Here is a 16,737-nt window from a genome sequence, read left to right as displayed (position 1 = left end):
GACCTGTGTAGTGTTGGTTTACTTTAATATTTCTTCGTTGTATGTATATATGTATATGTTTGTATGAATGTTTATGTATAAGTATACACATACACACACACATACGCACACATATATACATATATATATATTTACATATATTTATGCATATATACATATATATCTATATATACATATATATATCCATATATATACATATATAAACATATATACATATATACACATATATACATACATACATATATATATATATATTATATATATATATATATATATATAGATATATATATATATATATATATATATTATGCATACATATATATGCTATATATATTTACATACTTATATACATAGATATATGCGTTAATATATATATATATATATACATATATATACATACATATACATACATATATATATACATACATATATATATATATATATACGTATATATACATATATGTATATATATATATATATATATATATATATTTATGTATATATACATATATATATATGCATATATACACATATACATAGGTTTTCTGTGGTATATGTATACAACATCTTTCTATATGTCGATATTAATCGATGAAATAATATCGAATCATATACAGACCGATGCACCACTCTCTAGATTTCATTTCATAGAGTTAAACATCTGAAGTGAAATAATCTGTTACCAAGTTAAAAAAGAAAAAGAAAAAAGAGACTCTCCTGTACACTAAATTTGATTTCTTTCATTTGAAGAATATGTGTCAAAATTTTCAAAACGTGTCAGCCAAACTGCATTAGATCGAACGAGAATCCACTACAAAACATCAAAATACTATTTGTGTTCATGTAGTTTGTTTGTTTGAAGGTATTTGTGCAAATGCTTTGGATAGTCTTACCCAAGAATTCATTTCCATGACCACTAGAATTATTTTCAATTTAGAATAAAACAAAAACCGAAAAAAGACAGTAAATTAATACTATTAACTGACAGATATAGATGTAAAGATTGAATTTTACACTCTGTGATATTTGCATCAATGTGATGGAATTTATAGCTTAATCTTGTTAAAAATCTGCTAGACAATTGTAGAAAACTATATATATATATATATATATATATAGGAATCATATTTTGTTTCTTTGAAAATATTTTACTTTTCAACGTATTGAATAATTATTGATATATCATAGCTGTATTCATCTGCTTTAAAACATACATACGATGTCGTGATGTAGAAAACACTACAAAAACAAAGAAAAAAATAATAACTAAAACAACGAGAAACTTACATGAAATTAAAAGTTTTTAACAGTCAATTGTATGATACAAGATATACTGTTAATTGATTTTTACATGCATTTCTAAGCACCAGTCTTGTTGTGCTGAATTGAAAAGTTCGAATATTTTGTATTCTTGGAATATTCCCAAGAAGTTCTATTTCAAATGATAATTTCTAATCATCATTTATTATTGTTGATAAAACGAGAAAAGTTTTTCCTCGTCTTTCTTGTAATAGAGGCACAGTTTTACTTTAACTAGAATCTGATGTCTACTCTACACAAATGTGTGATTCATAAAAAAAATGTTTTTAATGAAACGCTTGGACCTGTACACAAACAACTCTTTAAATGTCATAGGATTTGATTTTCAGATTCATGTAAATTAACATGCTTTTTGTCACCTTTTATTCAATTTGAATATCTCTGTTTAAACCCCGACTCTGCATTTTCCTCTTTCACCCTAGTCACACACTCACACATTCACATACACATATCTATGTATATATAAAAATCATTTGAAAGCATTAAAGTATCATTAGATTTTTTTCTCCGAAGTTTTAAACAAGTGTTTTAGAATGCTTTCTTTTTCAATTTCTTATATTTCACAATCACTAGTTCATATACACAAGGGGTTTTCATGTAATTGTACTTTTGAGATCAACTGTTTCCTTACAAGAGGAAGGAATTTCGATCTACCGAAGTTTATCGTCAATATTAATATTAATATCATTATTATATATTTATATATATTACAAATATATATATATGAAAAACGATTTTAAATGTTTCATGTATAACGTTCCCATGGTTGTTCTCCAGGTCCTGCTGCGACGATGGGGTTAAAGGTTTGTCTAGCCATTGTGAGATACTGATAAGTCGGTGGAGAAGGATTAGAAACTACTTGTCCATTATGGTTTGAGTAATATGTTTGTTGGTGGTTTGTTACTGGGTATATCTGGTCATCGTTCATAGAATAACGAGATGTTGTATTGTCATATTCTTCATATTTGTTTGTTTCGCAACGGAAGTGAGGCGGCAGTGGTTGCGGTTGCGCATGGGGTGCTGGTGGTGGGGGTGCTTGTAGGTGTTCCAGTTTGATGGTTGCCGGGGAATTAGGTTCGCGGAACTTACATTCGTTTTCAGCGGCTGTTGTATAAACTGGTCCGCGATGATGATGTCCTATGTTATTAGCGACTGCACCATTGTTAGGGTTATTCGTGTTGTTCGAATTGTTCACATTAGCATTGTTGGCATTGTTGTTTGGTACCATATTAGAAGCCATTCCTATGTGACCGTTGGCCGCTTGATGTGCAGGTGGTGGTTGCTGTTGCTGCTGTTGCTGCTGTTGTTGTTGCTGTTGTTGCTGTTGTTGTTGTTGCTGTTGTTGTTGCTGTTGCGATGATAAATCATAAGGAATGCTGGTTGGGCTTCCATTATTGAAAGGCTGCACGCAAGCACTTGCAGAAACTCGGTAATTGCTAGTCCAAGTAGGAGCAGTAGAGACAGCAGTCGGGCTGACCTGGTTGTAGCACGTATATCCGTTATCAGACTGGGCTGCTGCGGCGGCCGTGGCAGCTGCTGCCGCCGCAGCGACGTTATGTTGGTGCGAGAGGATGGCACCTGGATTCATTGCCAAATACTGGTCAAGTTCATGGTCATCAATGTTATCCAAACTCATTACTTCATTTCCAAGTTCACGTAGATCTACCCGACTAAAGTCGATGGGGTGGGCCTGGGAATGTAATCCTCCTGAAATACATAAATATTTAGATCATGAGAAGTCTTCTAACCAATGATTATAAAAATAAATGAAGATGTTTCATATAACTAGATGCAACGTAAAGGATTGCCTTTCTTTATATCTATTATGTACTAAAGATAATATTCTGATCTTCAATCTCTTTTATTGCTTTCATTTCTAATTTGCCAGTAGCTACTTGTCATACTGAAACCTAGTGTAATATTCCCCCTGTGCGTCATAGAAGGACTCTTTACTCGTGTCGGATAGAATGTTGTTCGATATAAAATAGGTGGTGGTTGGTTGTGAGGATTGAATAAAGAGGTGCATGGATTGCAATGATCAATATATTTAAAAAAGTCATAAAAATTTTAACTTGTTCAACATCACAACAAAGGAAGATGAAATATGTAAATGCACATTCTATTTTGTTTTGTCATTAATAAAGAGCGAATGTTGCATTTTGATATTTTTGTAGCTCTTTATTTTCTGAGTTCAAATCCTGCTAAGATCAATTTTGCCTTCCATCCTTCCTAGGTCGATGGTGTCGACTAACACCCTCACTGCAAAATAGCCGACCATGTGCTTAAATTAAAAATTCTTAATAAAGAGCAATGAGTAAAAAATTTTCCTATTATTTTAGAGGGGATGACCAATTATTTGTCAGTTTGAGAACCCCTTATCTAGAAAAGTAACGCTTACGTGTTCATGGTAGGCCATCATTACATGTATGAGTGACAAAAAAGGCCGCGTGCCAAACAAAAAGCCTTTATTTACGTTCGTTAACGTTCTTGGTTTGAATCCCACAAGAATCGATGTTGTCTTTCCCAGGATTGATACAACGAATATCAGTCATAGAGATATCGTCTACAACAATTGACCAAACCAACATCTCCTTTATTATTTATGAGTTCGTGCTAATGTGGGAATACTCAAATTTACAAATCAAATTCGGGAAGTCGACAAAAATAAGAACTTTATTTCTAAAGAAGCATATCCATTAAATATGCTATCCTATATATTTCTATAAAGATAGATTATAACTAAAATCAAATGAACTAGGTAGAAGCACATTTTCGTTATTTTAAACTTCGTCGAGACACTTACCCATGCTTCTGAGACGTGAACGATCTGCCATGCATTTTATAAGTTCCTGCTGATTTGGTGTAGTTGGTGGAGTCGGTGGCCCATGTGAGCCGTTATGAGGACTTGAGCAATTGCTAGACTCGCCATCACTCATATGTGGAGTGGGTGAGTTCTGAAGTGACTTTAACATCATGCCTGGTGGGAGGTGGTGCTGTACATCGACTGATCCTGAATTGCTAACGCCAGAAGTTTTGAGAGGTTTCCGACGACGCGGTTGGTATTTATAATCGGGATAATCTTTTTTGTGCTGGACTCGTAGACGCTCGGCTTCATCAATGAAAGGTCGCTTCTCTTTTTCATTTAATAGTCTACAAAAAAAGGAAAGGAGGAAATAATTTTATTGAAGCTATATTAACTATCCAGTATTACAAACATGAAAGCAAACTGAAAATTAAGAAAAAATAATGCTATAAAACATTCCGCAAACTCTTAAATTATATTACTCATAAAAATAATTATTTGGGTCATCAGACATTTTTCCATTACTTTCTATAAACATCATTGTGAGAACAGTTGGTAAATATAATACATTAATATTATAAAAAAGGGAACTACTCAGGTTTATAACTGAAGTTGAAATAAGAAATTGTGACATGCATGCCTTTCTCAATTTCTGAGGAAAGGTTTTTACTTGAGATCACTATTATGTATATTCATTTTCCTGTAAGTGTACCACCTTAACCTGGAGTTTAGCGAATGCTGGAGCATCTGTTTCAGCAATACCCTTTTAACGGAAATCTAAGAAAGCTAAGATGATTGTAATCACTTATTTAAAATTTTATAACGGTGGCATGTTTTGTCTTTAACCATGGATTCCATCCCCAAAGAGAATCTCACCTAGACTTATATGAATGCTAGACATCGATAATAAATTACATCACAGTCAAACAACGCAGTCTAATAAATTCGGTGGGGTTTATTAAATGATTTAATGCTTTAAAAGATTTTAGTTGTATCAATAAAATTACATTGACAGCACATGGGTTAGTGATCTAATGGATAAAGATATCATTATATTTTAGAAATAATAGTTCCTTGTTCGGATCCATCCTGGTAGGGTTTACACCACTAAGAATAAGTTCTCTGATGGTGATCAGGGAACAGATTGAAACACATAGTACAGTTGGAAAATCTTTCGTCATTAAAGATGACGATAAAATTTTATTGACAACAATTCATTTTAGATATTGAATGAAATTTTCTTTTTATGTAATTAGATATTGACAGTAAACCCAACATATGTTTCATTTAAGCCTCTTATAGAATGCAATTCAAATGAAACTCATGAGTAACTCTTTCTTTTACCTACTGATAAATTTCAATATAAAGAACAGTTGAATTATTGTTTTGGGTGGCTTAATTAAGTAATTAATAATCTATTCATGAAGATGACATCACAGAAAAATGCTGTTAGAAGACAGAGTGTAAAAGTTCTTTCTCCGAAGTAAGCCAAGAGAGAGTGGTGGTGAGGGGCTGTGATCTTTAATGTAGAAGAAGAACCTTATACAAACTAGGATTTAAAACCAACAGAACGACTTTCTTTATACGAAGGCCTCTATCATATTCCTTTTACATATTCGTATAAATATGGATGTTTCAGGCAGCTAACGAATACACGCCAAATTCTTAGGTTTGCACGATTAAATCTGACCAGAGCTGCACAACAACAACAACACTAAACCTAAGCTTTGCAGAAGAATCGCTTTTCTGCTACTTCTATATCACAAGACAATCTTATAATCTATCTGAGTGTTTTAACATCTGTTGCTCCGCTTGAGGCCATCACTGATCTTAGCGGGACAGAAATTCTAAGAAATTAATACGGAAATTTGTTGTTTTGTTTTTCTTTAATCTCTTGTACTACTATTCTTTCACAATATCGTGCCCATTTTTTTTTTATAATCTCAAAATATAAATTGCAAAATTACAGAATTTCATTGCAAAAGCATATCAAAAGAAATCCAAGCTGGGAAGCCCAATTCATCTAAACTGCAATGTCAGTATATTATATATTTTGGCATTTGACCTATTTGCTATTCAGGGGTTTTAGTAAAAATACTCCCGACTTATCTTCTTGATCATGAAGCAAAACGTGGTAAGAAATTTCATGTCACAACAGGAGCGAACAGACCCGGAAGTAGACGAGGAAATGTTTTATAAGTATCTTTTCCTTTCCTTCGGGATAGGTGTCCAGCTGGTAAAGACGACATTTAAAAGAGGATAGGCCGTCATCACATGTCATTATGGTTAAAAGCTGCACTATAATCTAACATTAGGACAGTCTGTTTCTTGGGCTTACGCTTGCTGAAAAATGGGTCATTTCAGCTACATTCAAACAACCCATTACCACTACCACCACATTAAAAACAAATATAAAGCAAATAATGTAACAAGACAAAACAAAACAGGGAAAGAACGCTAGATATCTGTCAAATGTTTTGATAATAAGACAGGCGCACGTTCTCAAAATACAACTCAGAAAAGTGAATCAGTGAAGAAACAAAAAAGAAAAAGAAAAAAAAAAAACGACAGCAAACAGTGGTGTTTGGTTGGAAATCAAACTACACAGGCCACGAAACGATGTAAAAAAAAAAAATGAAAGAAAGAAAAAAACAGTCTATCGTATCAAGTGTTGATACATTTTAAACTGTCTCCCTTTTAATAGCCACATCCTTACTTACACGCATACCTAATACATACACATATCAGATTTATATTGATATAGGTGCGCTTATATATATATATATATATATATATATATATATATATATATATATATATATATATATATATATATACATATATATATATATATATATACATACATATATATATATATACATATATATATATATATATATATATATATATGTATATATATATATGTATGTATATATATATATATATAATATATATATATATTATATATATATATATATATGTATATTATATGTATGTATATAGTGTGTATGTGTATGTATAAACACATTTTTGTATATATTCATACTTACAAACATACACGCTTTTTATGTATATATGTATGTGTGTGTATATATATATACATATATATATATATATATATATATATATATATATATATATATGTATATGTATATATATATATATATATGTAGTGCGTATGTGTGTGTATAACACATTCTTGTATATATTCATACTTACACATATACACGTTTTTTATGTATATATGTATGTGTATATATATATATATATGTATATGTATATATCACCATTATGTGTGCGTGTATGTGTTTCCGTCTTTGTGAGTGCTTATGTGTATAAACATTTATAGTGGTGAACATACATTTTCTGTCGTAAAAAACTGATATAATTCTCAGAGGAGAATCGTAAGAATAAATATATAGACCAAAAAAAAAAAAAATACCAGAAATATCGAAAAACAGGTAAACAACACTTAGAGAAAGGACAACCGCAAGATCATTTGAAGAGTAGCAACTGTCGAAATATAAACAACAACAAAAACGATGTCGGTGTTCATTTTAGACCTATTTTAGAAACTATGATGGCGACCTAAATATTTATCATATTATGTATGACATTCAGCATTGTGTAAGATGAAAAGTAAACACCCGAGTCGAGATTGTACTTATATTCACTCGGTACAGTTTTTGGTAAGAACTAATTAATTTAACATGAACCATTTTGCCGTTAATAATACTCTGTTTAAAAGAAGCTAACGTAGTCAGCTGATACACTAGCAACATCAACCAAATAAGCCTTAAATCACAGCCCATTGTTTTAAATACGAATAGGACGTTAAGCCCCATTAAATACCGTGAAGCCATTTTGTAGCCCTAAATATTCCTAGTGACAGGGTATGCTCATGGCTGGTATGTGTTTGATAATAGCTTTACTAGACTAAAGGTTGGCTCAGGTTTGAACAACAATCGTCTGCTAAACGAGGCATTACATACTAACTCGATCTGCTAGAAATAGCAGCGTAATGTGTTACGAGATATCATAGTTCACTATATAACTTATTTCAAAGCTAACTCTACTGTTTTAAAAAGAGAAAGATTCGTAAGATAATGTAGTCCTAGACACAATATGTCTGGAAACGAGACACGGCAGATGAATAGGGCCGAAATATTCTTATATTCTTACGATGGTGTTTTAGTAATCCGGACCAGTATTCAATTTCAGTTCTTGGTTGAGGTAATTCCCATTTGTATACTCGATAAAAGCAAGGACATCACTCATTCTCTGGCGTAGAAAATTTGTGATCTACACTTGCGCCAGGGATTAATATATTTGGTTTCGATCTCCCAAAGGAGCAGCTTCGCTTCAATTCGGCCCCTTCACTATTTTCCTCGTCCTTTATTCGTACACATTACCCACGTGAGAAAATAAAATAGTTGTACTGTAAGACTTCAAGAAATGGTCAAAAATGGTCTCTCTCTCTCTCTCTCTCTCTCTCTATCTATCTATCTATCTATCTATCTAGCTCTCACACATAATACACATCCATACACACACATATACATATGTATATTTACTTTCAATAAATGTAGGACTAATGTTTGGGTGGTCATAAATAAGACGATCGACTTAAGTTATCTTTTACTGATTCATGTGTTACGGGATATCATGGGAACGATGTAATTGGAGAGAATTTTTGGTAGAGATCACTATGCTGTGTAAATACCAGATAATTCTTAAGCACCAATTCGTAACTCAACTGAAGATCCGGAAGGTTAGAACAGATGAAAACTTTTTTTATATCGTGTGATTAGCTAAATGGTTTTAAGAAAATAAACATATAAACACAAAAATAAAAAGAAGTTTTAAAATAAAATAAACTTGGAAAAATAATGTTATTTTTAGAAATAAAAAAATAACTGTCATTCGGTTCTTTTTCGTCTTTCATCTTCTTGTGTACGAAGAAACTTAATAAAATATTTAATATGACCGAGAAGAGAGAATTTCTAAAACTGATAGAGTAGTGCAAAACTAAATGACTCTTGGTATTCTGTTTCATCTTGCTGCGTCCTTAGATCAACTTGGTCTAACGCATTCCTCTTCGGTCTTCTAAATGAAACATTAGTTTCGATTTAATATACCACCATATTAAACAAAATTTAACCTCTGGGTTCTATCTAAAATACCATAAACGTCAACAAACAAGAAAATATTCCAGACAAATAAATAAAACAAAAACGTAGAGAGAAGCAATAAATGAATAGATGATCAGAGCCAAGACATTTGTACAGTACGTTTACAGAACAATATGGTGTATTACCTATACTTAGCATATAATGTTTGCATATAAGTTCGCTTCACAGAAAACACTATACAAATATATTGCATTCCCCAGCAACATTCTGAAGGATTTACAGAGATGTACTTGCATAGCAAGTGACCTGATCTAAGATCGTGTGCCGGAACGAAAACAATTGCAGCGTGGAAGGTGTTTATAAGCCATTTAAGAAACGCACAAAATCCGTTAGATTCACTACAACATTTAAATTTAATTTGTCAAAATATTTTCGTTACTTTGAGACCGCGACCTGTTCAATGACAAAATTCCGTACTGTATCATTCTGAAGGATGCTAACTTGATTATCTGCAGACCTCCAATTTTCGAAACAGTTATTATCATCTGTTAACTTCTTTCGATTTTGTCAAATTTCTTTTTCTATTTCATATGAGATTCGTTAGCGGTATAGGATGCATTCTCTTTCCCTGAATCAGAAGCAAAACAAACAATATTGCTAACAGCAAAAAAGAAAAGAAAAAAAGGGTTTCTTGTTGTCCCTGACTTTAAAGGAACAGTCTTACTAACACTATTTTTGTTTTACTAGTTAGTCGTGGTCGGAAGTTCAGTATCCATGAACCTTTATTTATTTTAGTTCCTCTCTAGCTGGTTGAAGGAAGGTACTTATCCTCATGTCGGGCACTTTGCTCGAACCCATACAACGGGGCAAATTACACAAGACATCCAAGGACCAGGCGGTTGGGGTTAACTCGAGCAGAAAGGTATCACCTAAAAAATCAGTGCTCAAGGTGCTGGACGCAAGTTCCCCAGATCCGTCCCTCTGGATTAATATCATATTTTATTGACTTTAGAAAAGCCAAGAATTCCAATCTTAATTAACAGTGGATGAAAACCGGTTGCTTTACGTGATATATCAATACTATAAATTAGAATACGATTATTTTACAGAGGCCAAAAGCAAACAAAATAATTTTTAATTTTCCTTCTTTCATACGTTGTTCATTCAGTAATATAGTTTGCATTGTATTTTGCTGATTTGGTCAAGCTCTGGTAAGTTTGTATCTAAGTGAAAGCCTTTCCTTTTTGAGCCAATAAAAATTGAATTGAATTGAATTGAATTGAATTAATTGTAAATATGTTGTGCTGATTTCAAAATTCACGCTCTACATATGCTTTCGTAATAGACATTACTCACATGTTCTCTTACATATCAGAATGCAACCTTTTTCCCTTCTGTTATATATATATATATATATATATATATATTATATATATATATATGTGTTGTGTGTGTGTGTGTGTGTGTGTGTGGATGTATATATATATATATATGTATGTATGTATATGTGCATATATATATATATATACATATAATATACATACATACATACATATATATCTACATATATATATATGTATATTTTGTATATATATTATATATACATACATACATACACACACACACACACAACACACACACTATATATATATATATGTGTGTGTTATGTGTATGTGTGTGTGGGTCCCCCCGTATGTTTTGAGTTCTTGTCCTTTTTTGTATTATATATATATATATATAATATATATATATATATATACATATATATGATATATATATATAATATTATTTGCGTATATATATATATGCATTAATTCATGCATACACGACGAGTCTTTATCAGTCTCCGTCTACCAAATATACTCACAAATCTTTCGTCGGTCCATGGTCAGAGCAGAAGACATTTGCGTCAAGGTGCCGTGCTGTGGGACGGAACCCAAGACAACGTAGATGCCGAACGAGCTTCTTAGCCATACAGCCATACAAACGCGTGGTGTGCGCGCACGCACGCACGCACGCACGCGTCAGACACATGTCCTCCAATATGTTCTTAGCTGTAAACAGACAAAACAAACTAAACAGCTGACCGAGGCAAAAACCGGATGTAAGCGTGCACGATGATGTGCATGTACACGAGTAATATTTTTGTTGTTCCCACGATTGTAACACACAGACAGATAGATTTAATTTAAGTGCATTAACATCATGCGACTTTCAGACGCAAAATTGAAGCGCTCCATGAAGAAGTGTGTAGACATTCAGCACTTACATTAATAGCCTCATTTTAAACATGGCATATATGTGGCTATGCATGTAGCTTGTTCTTCCTGACCGGGGTTTTAGAGGGTTTTCACCGGTGGTTTGACCGGTGGTAAAGTTTTGAGGAACTGAATAATTAAGGTCTTTTCAAGTCATTTATCCTTTGAATTAGGTCTTGCTAATATCTGTTGCCCCCAGATATCATGATCATCTGTAATGTGTCGAATTTCTCTGATCTATCTATCTATCTATCTATCTATCTATCTATCTATCTATCTATCTATCTATCTATCTATCTATCTATCTATCTATCTATCTATCTATCTATCTATCTATCTCTGTATATATATATATATATATATATATAATGATATACAGATAGATAGATAGATAGATAGATAGATAGATAGATAGATAGATAGATATCTCTGTATATATATATATATATATATATATATATATATATATATATATACAGAGATAGATAGATAGATAGATAGATAGATAGATAGATAGATAGATAGATAGATAGATAGATAGATAGATAGACAGACATATACACACATCTGTCCAAGCAATCTTGTTTAATATTTACTGCATTCTAATGTAGGCTAGAAACCGGACATATATATATATATATATATATATATATATATATATATATATATATATATATATATTATATATGCCTATGCATGTACACCGAAAGATACACAAACACACATTCTTTGTCACGTGACGGATACAAGCAGTACTCTTCAAATGCCTTTCAGCGCTCAACATTCTTTTATGATCTCACGCTAGGAAAGAGCAGGAGCAGAGAGCCACCATATAAGTATATGTAAATAATCACTTGTACAATCTCGAACGAACGCATTGCATACATCCATACACACACAAACTCAGAGATAGACATACCTTCGCATACACACACGAGGTCTGATCAATAAGTATCCGGACCTTGAACTCTGCTGTGTATGCCCACTAAATTTTAACGTTCTAGCTCACTCCGCTGTCCACAACAGTGCTTAGAAGGAAGGTGTTTAGCGCGTGATCGTCGCATTGACCATGACAGAGAAAGTTGTCATGGCGATATCTACTCAGAGGCCTATGCGAAGTTGCAGAAAATGTATGGAGAGGAGCGTATGAGCCGCAGAGATTGATATTGCTTTCCCCCCTTTCGGGTCTATCAAATAAGTACCAGTTGAGTACTGACGTCGATGTAACCGACTTACCCGAACTCCTAAAATTGCTGGCTTTGTGCCAAACATTGATCGATGTTTCCCGACTAAACATGCGGTGTCTCAGCATGGCGGAGACTAAAACAAGAAAAAAAAATAGAAGATAAAGGGAATTTAGTCACAAAGCCAGCAATTTTGAGAAGACGAAGTTAGTTGATGATAACGACACATGTACTTGATTGATGATTTATTTCATCGATTCATCGATTCTGGAAAGTTGAAAGCGGAAAGGTAAGTAGACCTCGGCGGAACTGTACCTCAAAGCGTAAAGAACTCGAACATATATTGCAAAGCATTAGGTCCGACGCTCTAATGCAGTGGTTCTCAAAGGAGTTCCATATGACGCTTCGGGGGTAGTGGCCACATAAGTTTCTGTAGTTAAAAATGTATGTGCAATAAATTGGTTATACTTCTAAAATAGACAAAATATTTCAACCATATCTTTTATATAATTCCTAATAATATTTAATTATAAAACCAAATAGGATTTTAAAAAAAATATTAAATGGCTGGGAGTAAAACAGGGGCAAAAGGGGTCCATAACTAAAAATGGTTGCTCTAATGATTCGGACAATCCCGGATCAAAGAAATAAAAACACTAGAAAACAAAGAAGTGTCCCACGAATTTATGTATTCTCCAACAAGCAATCTCCTCAAATGCAATAACAGTAACCATATTGGTAATATAGCCCAGAATGTCGGATTCATGCACATAGTTTTAAAGCAAAATTATATAAAATGTATTAAAGAAGTGTGTAAGCGGTTCATAGGCGGTACGATTTAAGAGACACTTGCAAGCATTGAGATATATATTTAGGTCAATCTTTATAACCTCTTAATACTTACAAATATATATATATATACATATATATATATCATATATATATATATATATATATCTATATATATATATATATATATGTATGTATATGTATGTATATATGTATATATGTATGTATCAAGCATATGCAAACACATATACATATATACATACACACATGTGAATGCCTGCGTGTGCTTGTACACAATGGTCGATGTCAAAGTCACAAAACGTACACCTACGCAAATAAATATATGTATACACACATACGCATATAATATATATATATATATATAATATATATATATATATATATATACGCACACGTTATAAGTATGCGTGACTAAATAGTTACGTAAATTTATATCCAACACTCGTGTGTATGTGTGTGTGTGTGTGTGTGAGTATGTGTGTTGTGTATATGTGCGTGTGTGTCTGCATGCTTTTATTCATAGATGGACCTCGACTGAAAGGTCGTTTTTCTTATGCTAAAGCCGTATTTCATTTAGCTTTTCCATTGAATTGCATTAATAACTTTACCGTTGACGTGTTCTCACGTTTTCTCGCTGAAGTGACATAGTTCTACGAGAAAGAAAAAATAATGAGACTACGCAACTATCAGAGAAGAGAACGGAATAGATGGGGGGTGGAGTTTAAAAGAATATTTTAAGTGGTATGAAGGTGGGTGTTGTCAGCACAAATATGAAGCAAATAAATATGATAATAACAAGAAAAAGAATGCCAGGAAGAAAAACAACCAGGCCCAACAAAACATTAAAATGTTTGACTCTCTTGCTTTTGTAAATGTTACATTTTTATATATATTTAATTATGTATATACGTATGTTATATTATAGTATCTATATATTATATATATATATATATATATGTCTATATATATATCTATATATTATATATATATATATATGTATGTATGTATGTATGTATGTATGTATGTACGTATGTATGTATATTCCTTTATTCTTTTACTTGTTTCAGTCATTTGACTGCGGCCAAAATAAGTCGAACTTATTCTATCGGTCTCTTTTGGTAAAGACACCAACATCGGTTGTCAAGCTATGGTTGGAGGACAAACACAGACACATAAACACACACACACACACACACACACACTCACACACACACACACACATATATATACATATAAATGTATGTATATATATATATATATATATACGATGGGCTTCTTTCAGTTTCCGTCTACCAAATCCACTCATAAGGCAAGTGCCACACAGCGGGATAGAATCCAGAACCATGTGGCTGGGAAGCAAGCTACTTACCACACACCCCTCATATATATATAGTATATATATATATATATATATATATATTATATCGATATTATATATATATAATACAACACAAACATACCTGCATACGCACATGCAAGCTATAGTAATGTTCAGTCTGTGTGTGTAAACGTGTGTGTGTGTGTGTGTATGTGTGTAGGTGTGTGTGTGTGAGTGTGTGTGTGTGTGCGTGCGTGTGTACATTTAGATTATAGTTAAGCAGAACATTACTTCCATCAATGAGTGTGTGATTGCATGTGTGCATGTACATATATATATATTTATTTATATATTTATTCGTATGTATATGTGTATCTATGTATGTATACACACACACACATACGCATATATATGCACACACACTCAGCAATCGGTTGTTTAAGTATATTTTGAACTAAAAGATAAGACGATTTGCCGGGCAAATAACTTCCGATAGCGCTGAAACCTTAGATCTCCGCATTTATGTATGCCTATGTATTTAAGCAGGCATACAGCCTGCGTATGAATGCATATATGTGTGTTGTGATATACATACATATATATATATATATAGTGTATTTGTGTGTGTGTGTGTGGTGTATGTTTGTATGTATGTGTCGATGTTTGTGCGTGTATGTGTGTATGCGTATGAATTTATATATGCACGTATACATGTATGATTACACTCACTATAGAACTATGATAATGTATATGTGTATGTGTATGCACCTGTTCGTATGTATGCGTGTGTATGTACGTGTGTATATGCGTGAGTATATCTACTATTAATAGTATTTTGTTTACATCTGCTGGAAACACATACATGAATATAGCATTTCCCGTGGTATTTCATGTTAACCCGCTCCGTACTTGTGTGTGTATGTGTGTGTGTGTGTGTGTGTGTGCTTGTCTGTGTATGCGTGTATATATGCATATGTAGGTATTTGATGATATTAGTGAGTTTGTCTATGTGTGGTAAGAAGTTTGCTTCCCAACCACATGGTTCCAGGTTCAATCCTACTGCATGACACCTTGGGCAAGTGTCTTCTAAAATAGCCTCGGGCCGACCAGAGCCTTGTGAGTGGATTTGGGTGACGAATTGAAAGAAGCCCGTCGTATGTACGTGTATATAAATACACACACACACACACACACACATATATATATATGTATATATATATATATATATATATATATATATATATATATATATATATATTATATATATATATATATATATATATATATATATGTATGTATTTGTCTGTGTGTGTGTGTATGTAGTATGTATTTTTGTGTCTGTGTTTGTCCCCCAACTATCGCTTGGCAATCGATGTTGGTGTGTTTACTTCCCTGGTCCATTAGCAGATCGGAAAAAGAGATTGATGAAATAAGTGACAGGCCCGGGCCGTTTTGTTCGACTAAAGGCGGTGTTCCAGCATGACCGCTGTCAAATGACAGAAACAAATAAAGGAGCAAAAGAATAGATAATAGATGCATGCGTCTGTAAGATTCATGTTTGTATGTATGTATGTATGTATGTATGTATGTATGTATGTATGGTCATAAATAAATGAAAATGAAGTTTCATTATTTTGTTATATCTACTAATAAATATTTTGCTCTGTACGTATGTTGTCCTTTGTAAGAGAATCCAGATGAAAGGATACCTGTTAATTCACGCTGACAAGTAGCCGGTCTTTATGAATATCAGATATTACATGTATATTAATTTTAAACTAAAAATGTTGTTTGCCCTGCTATTGGAAAGTAGAAATACTCACACGCACACACACACACACGAACACACACACACACACACATGAACACACACACATACACACACACACACATGTATATGTATACAGTATTT

The 16,737-nt window shown here is 32.7% G+C and overlaps 1 protein-coding gene and 1 long non-coding RNA gene across 2 annotated transcripts in view; one reads left to right on the top strand and one right to left on the bottom strand.

Moving 5' to 3' along the window:
- LOC118767815 overlaps positions 1 to 1,252 on the top strand; it is an 11,236-nt gene extending 9,984 nt beyond the window's left edge. The window contains exon 2 of the long non-coding RNA XR_005003731.1: positions 1,120 to 1,252. This is a non-coding gene — a long non-coding RNA (uncharacterized LOC118767815). The remainder of the gene's footprint in view (positions 1 to 1,119) is intronic.
- Positions 1,253 to 1,288: 36 nt separating this feature from the next.
- On the bottom strand, positions 1,289 to 4,478 carry LOC115224617 (transcription factor SOX-9; the record flags this gene model as incomplete). Its single annotated transcript, XM_029795508.2, has 2 exons — positions 1,289 to 3,027; positions 4,124 to 4,478. Coding segments are annotated over 2 exons (1,317 nt in total), but the record flags the coding sequence as incomplete, so codon positions are not given.
- Between the last annotated feature and the right edge of the window lie 12,259 nt (positions 4,479 to 16,737).

This window comes from Octopus sinensis, linkage group LG2 (genome assembly GCF_006345805.1).
Source record: "Octopus sinensis linkage group LG2, ASM634580v1, whole genome shotgun sequence".
Classification (NCBI taxonomy): domain Eukaryota; kingdom Metazoa; phylum Mollusca; class Cephalopoda; order Octopoda; family Octopodidae; genus Octopus; species Octopus sinensis.
This window is presented reverse-complemented; position numbering and strand designations above follow the sequence as displayed.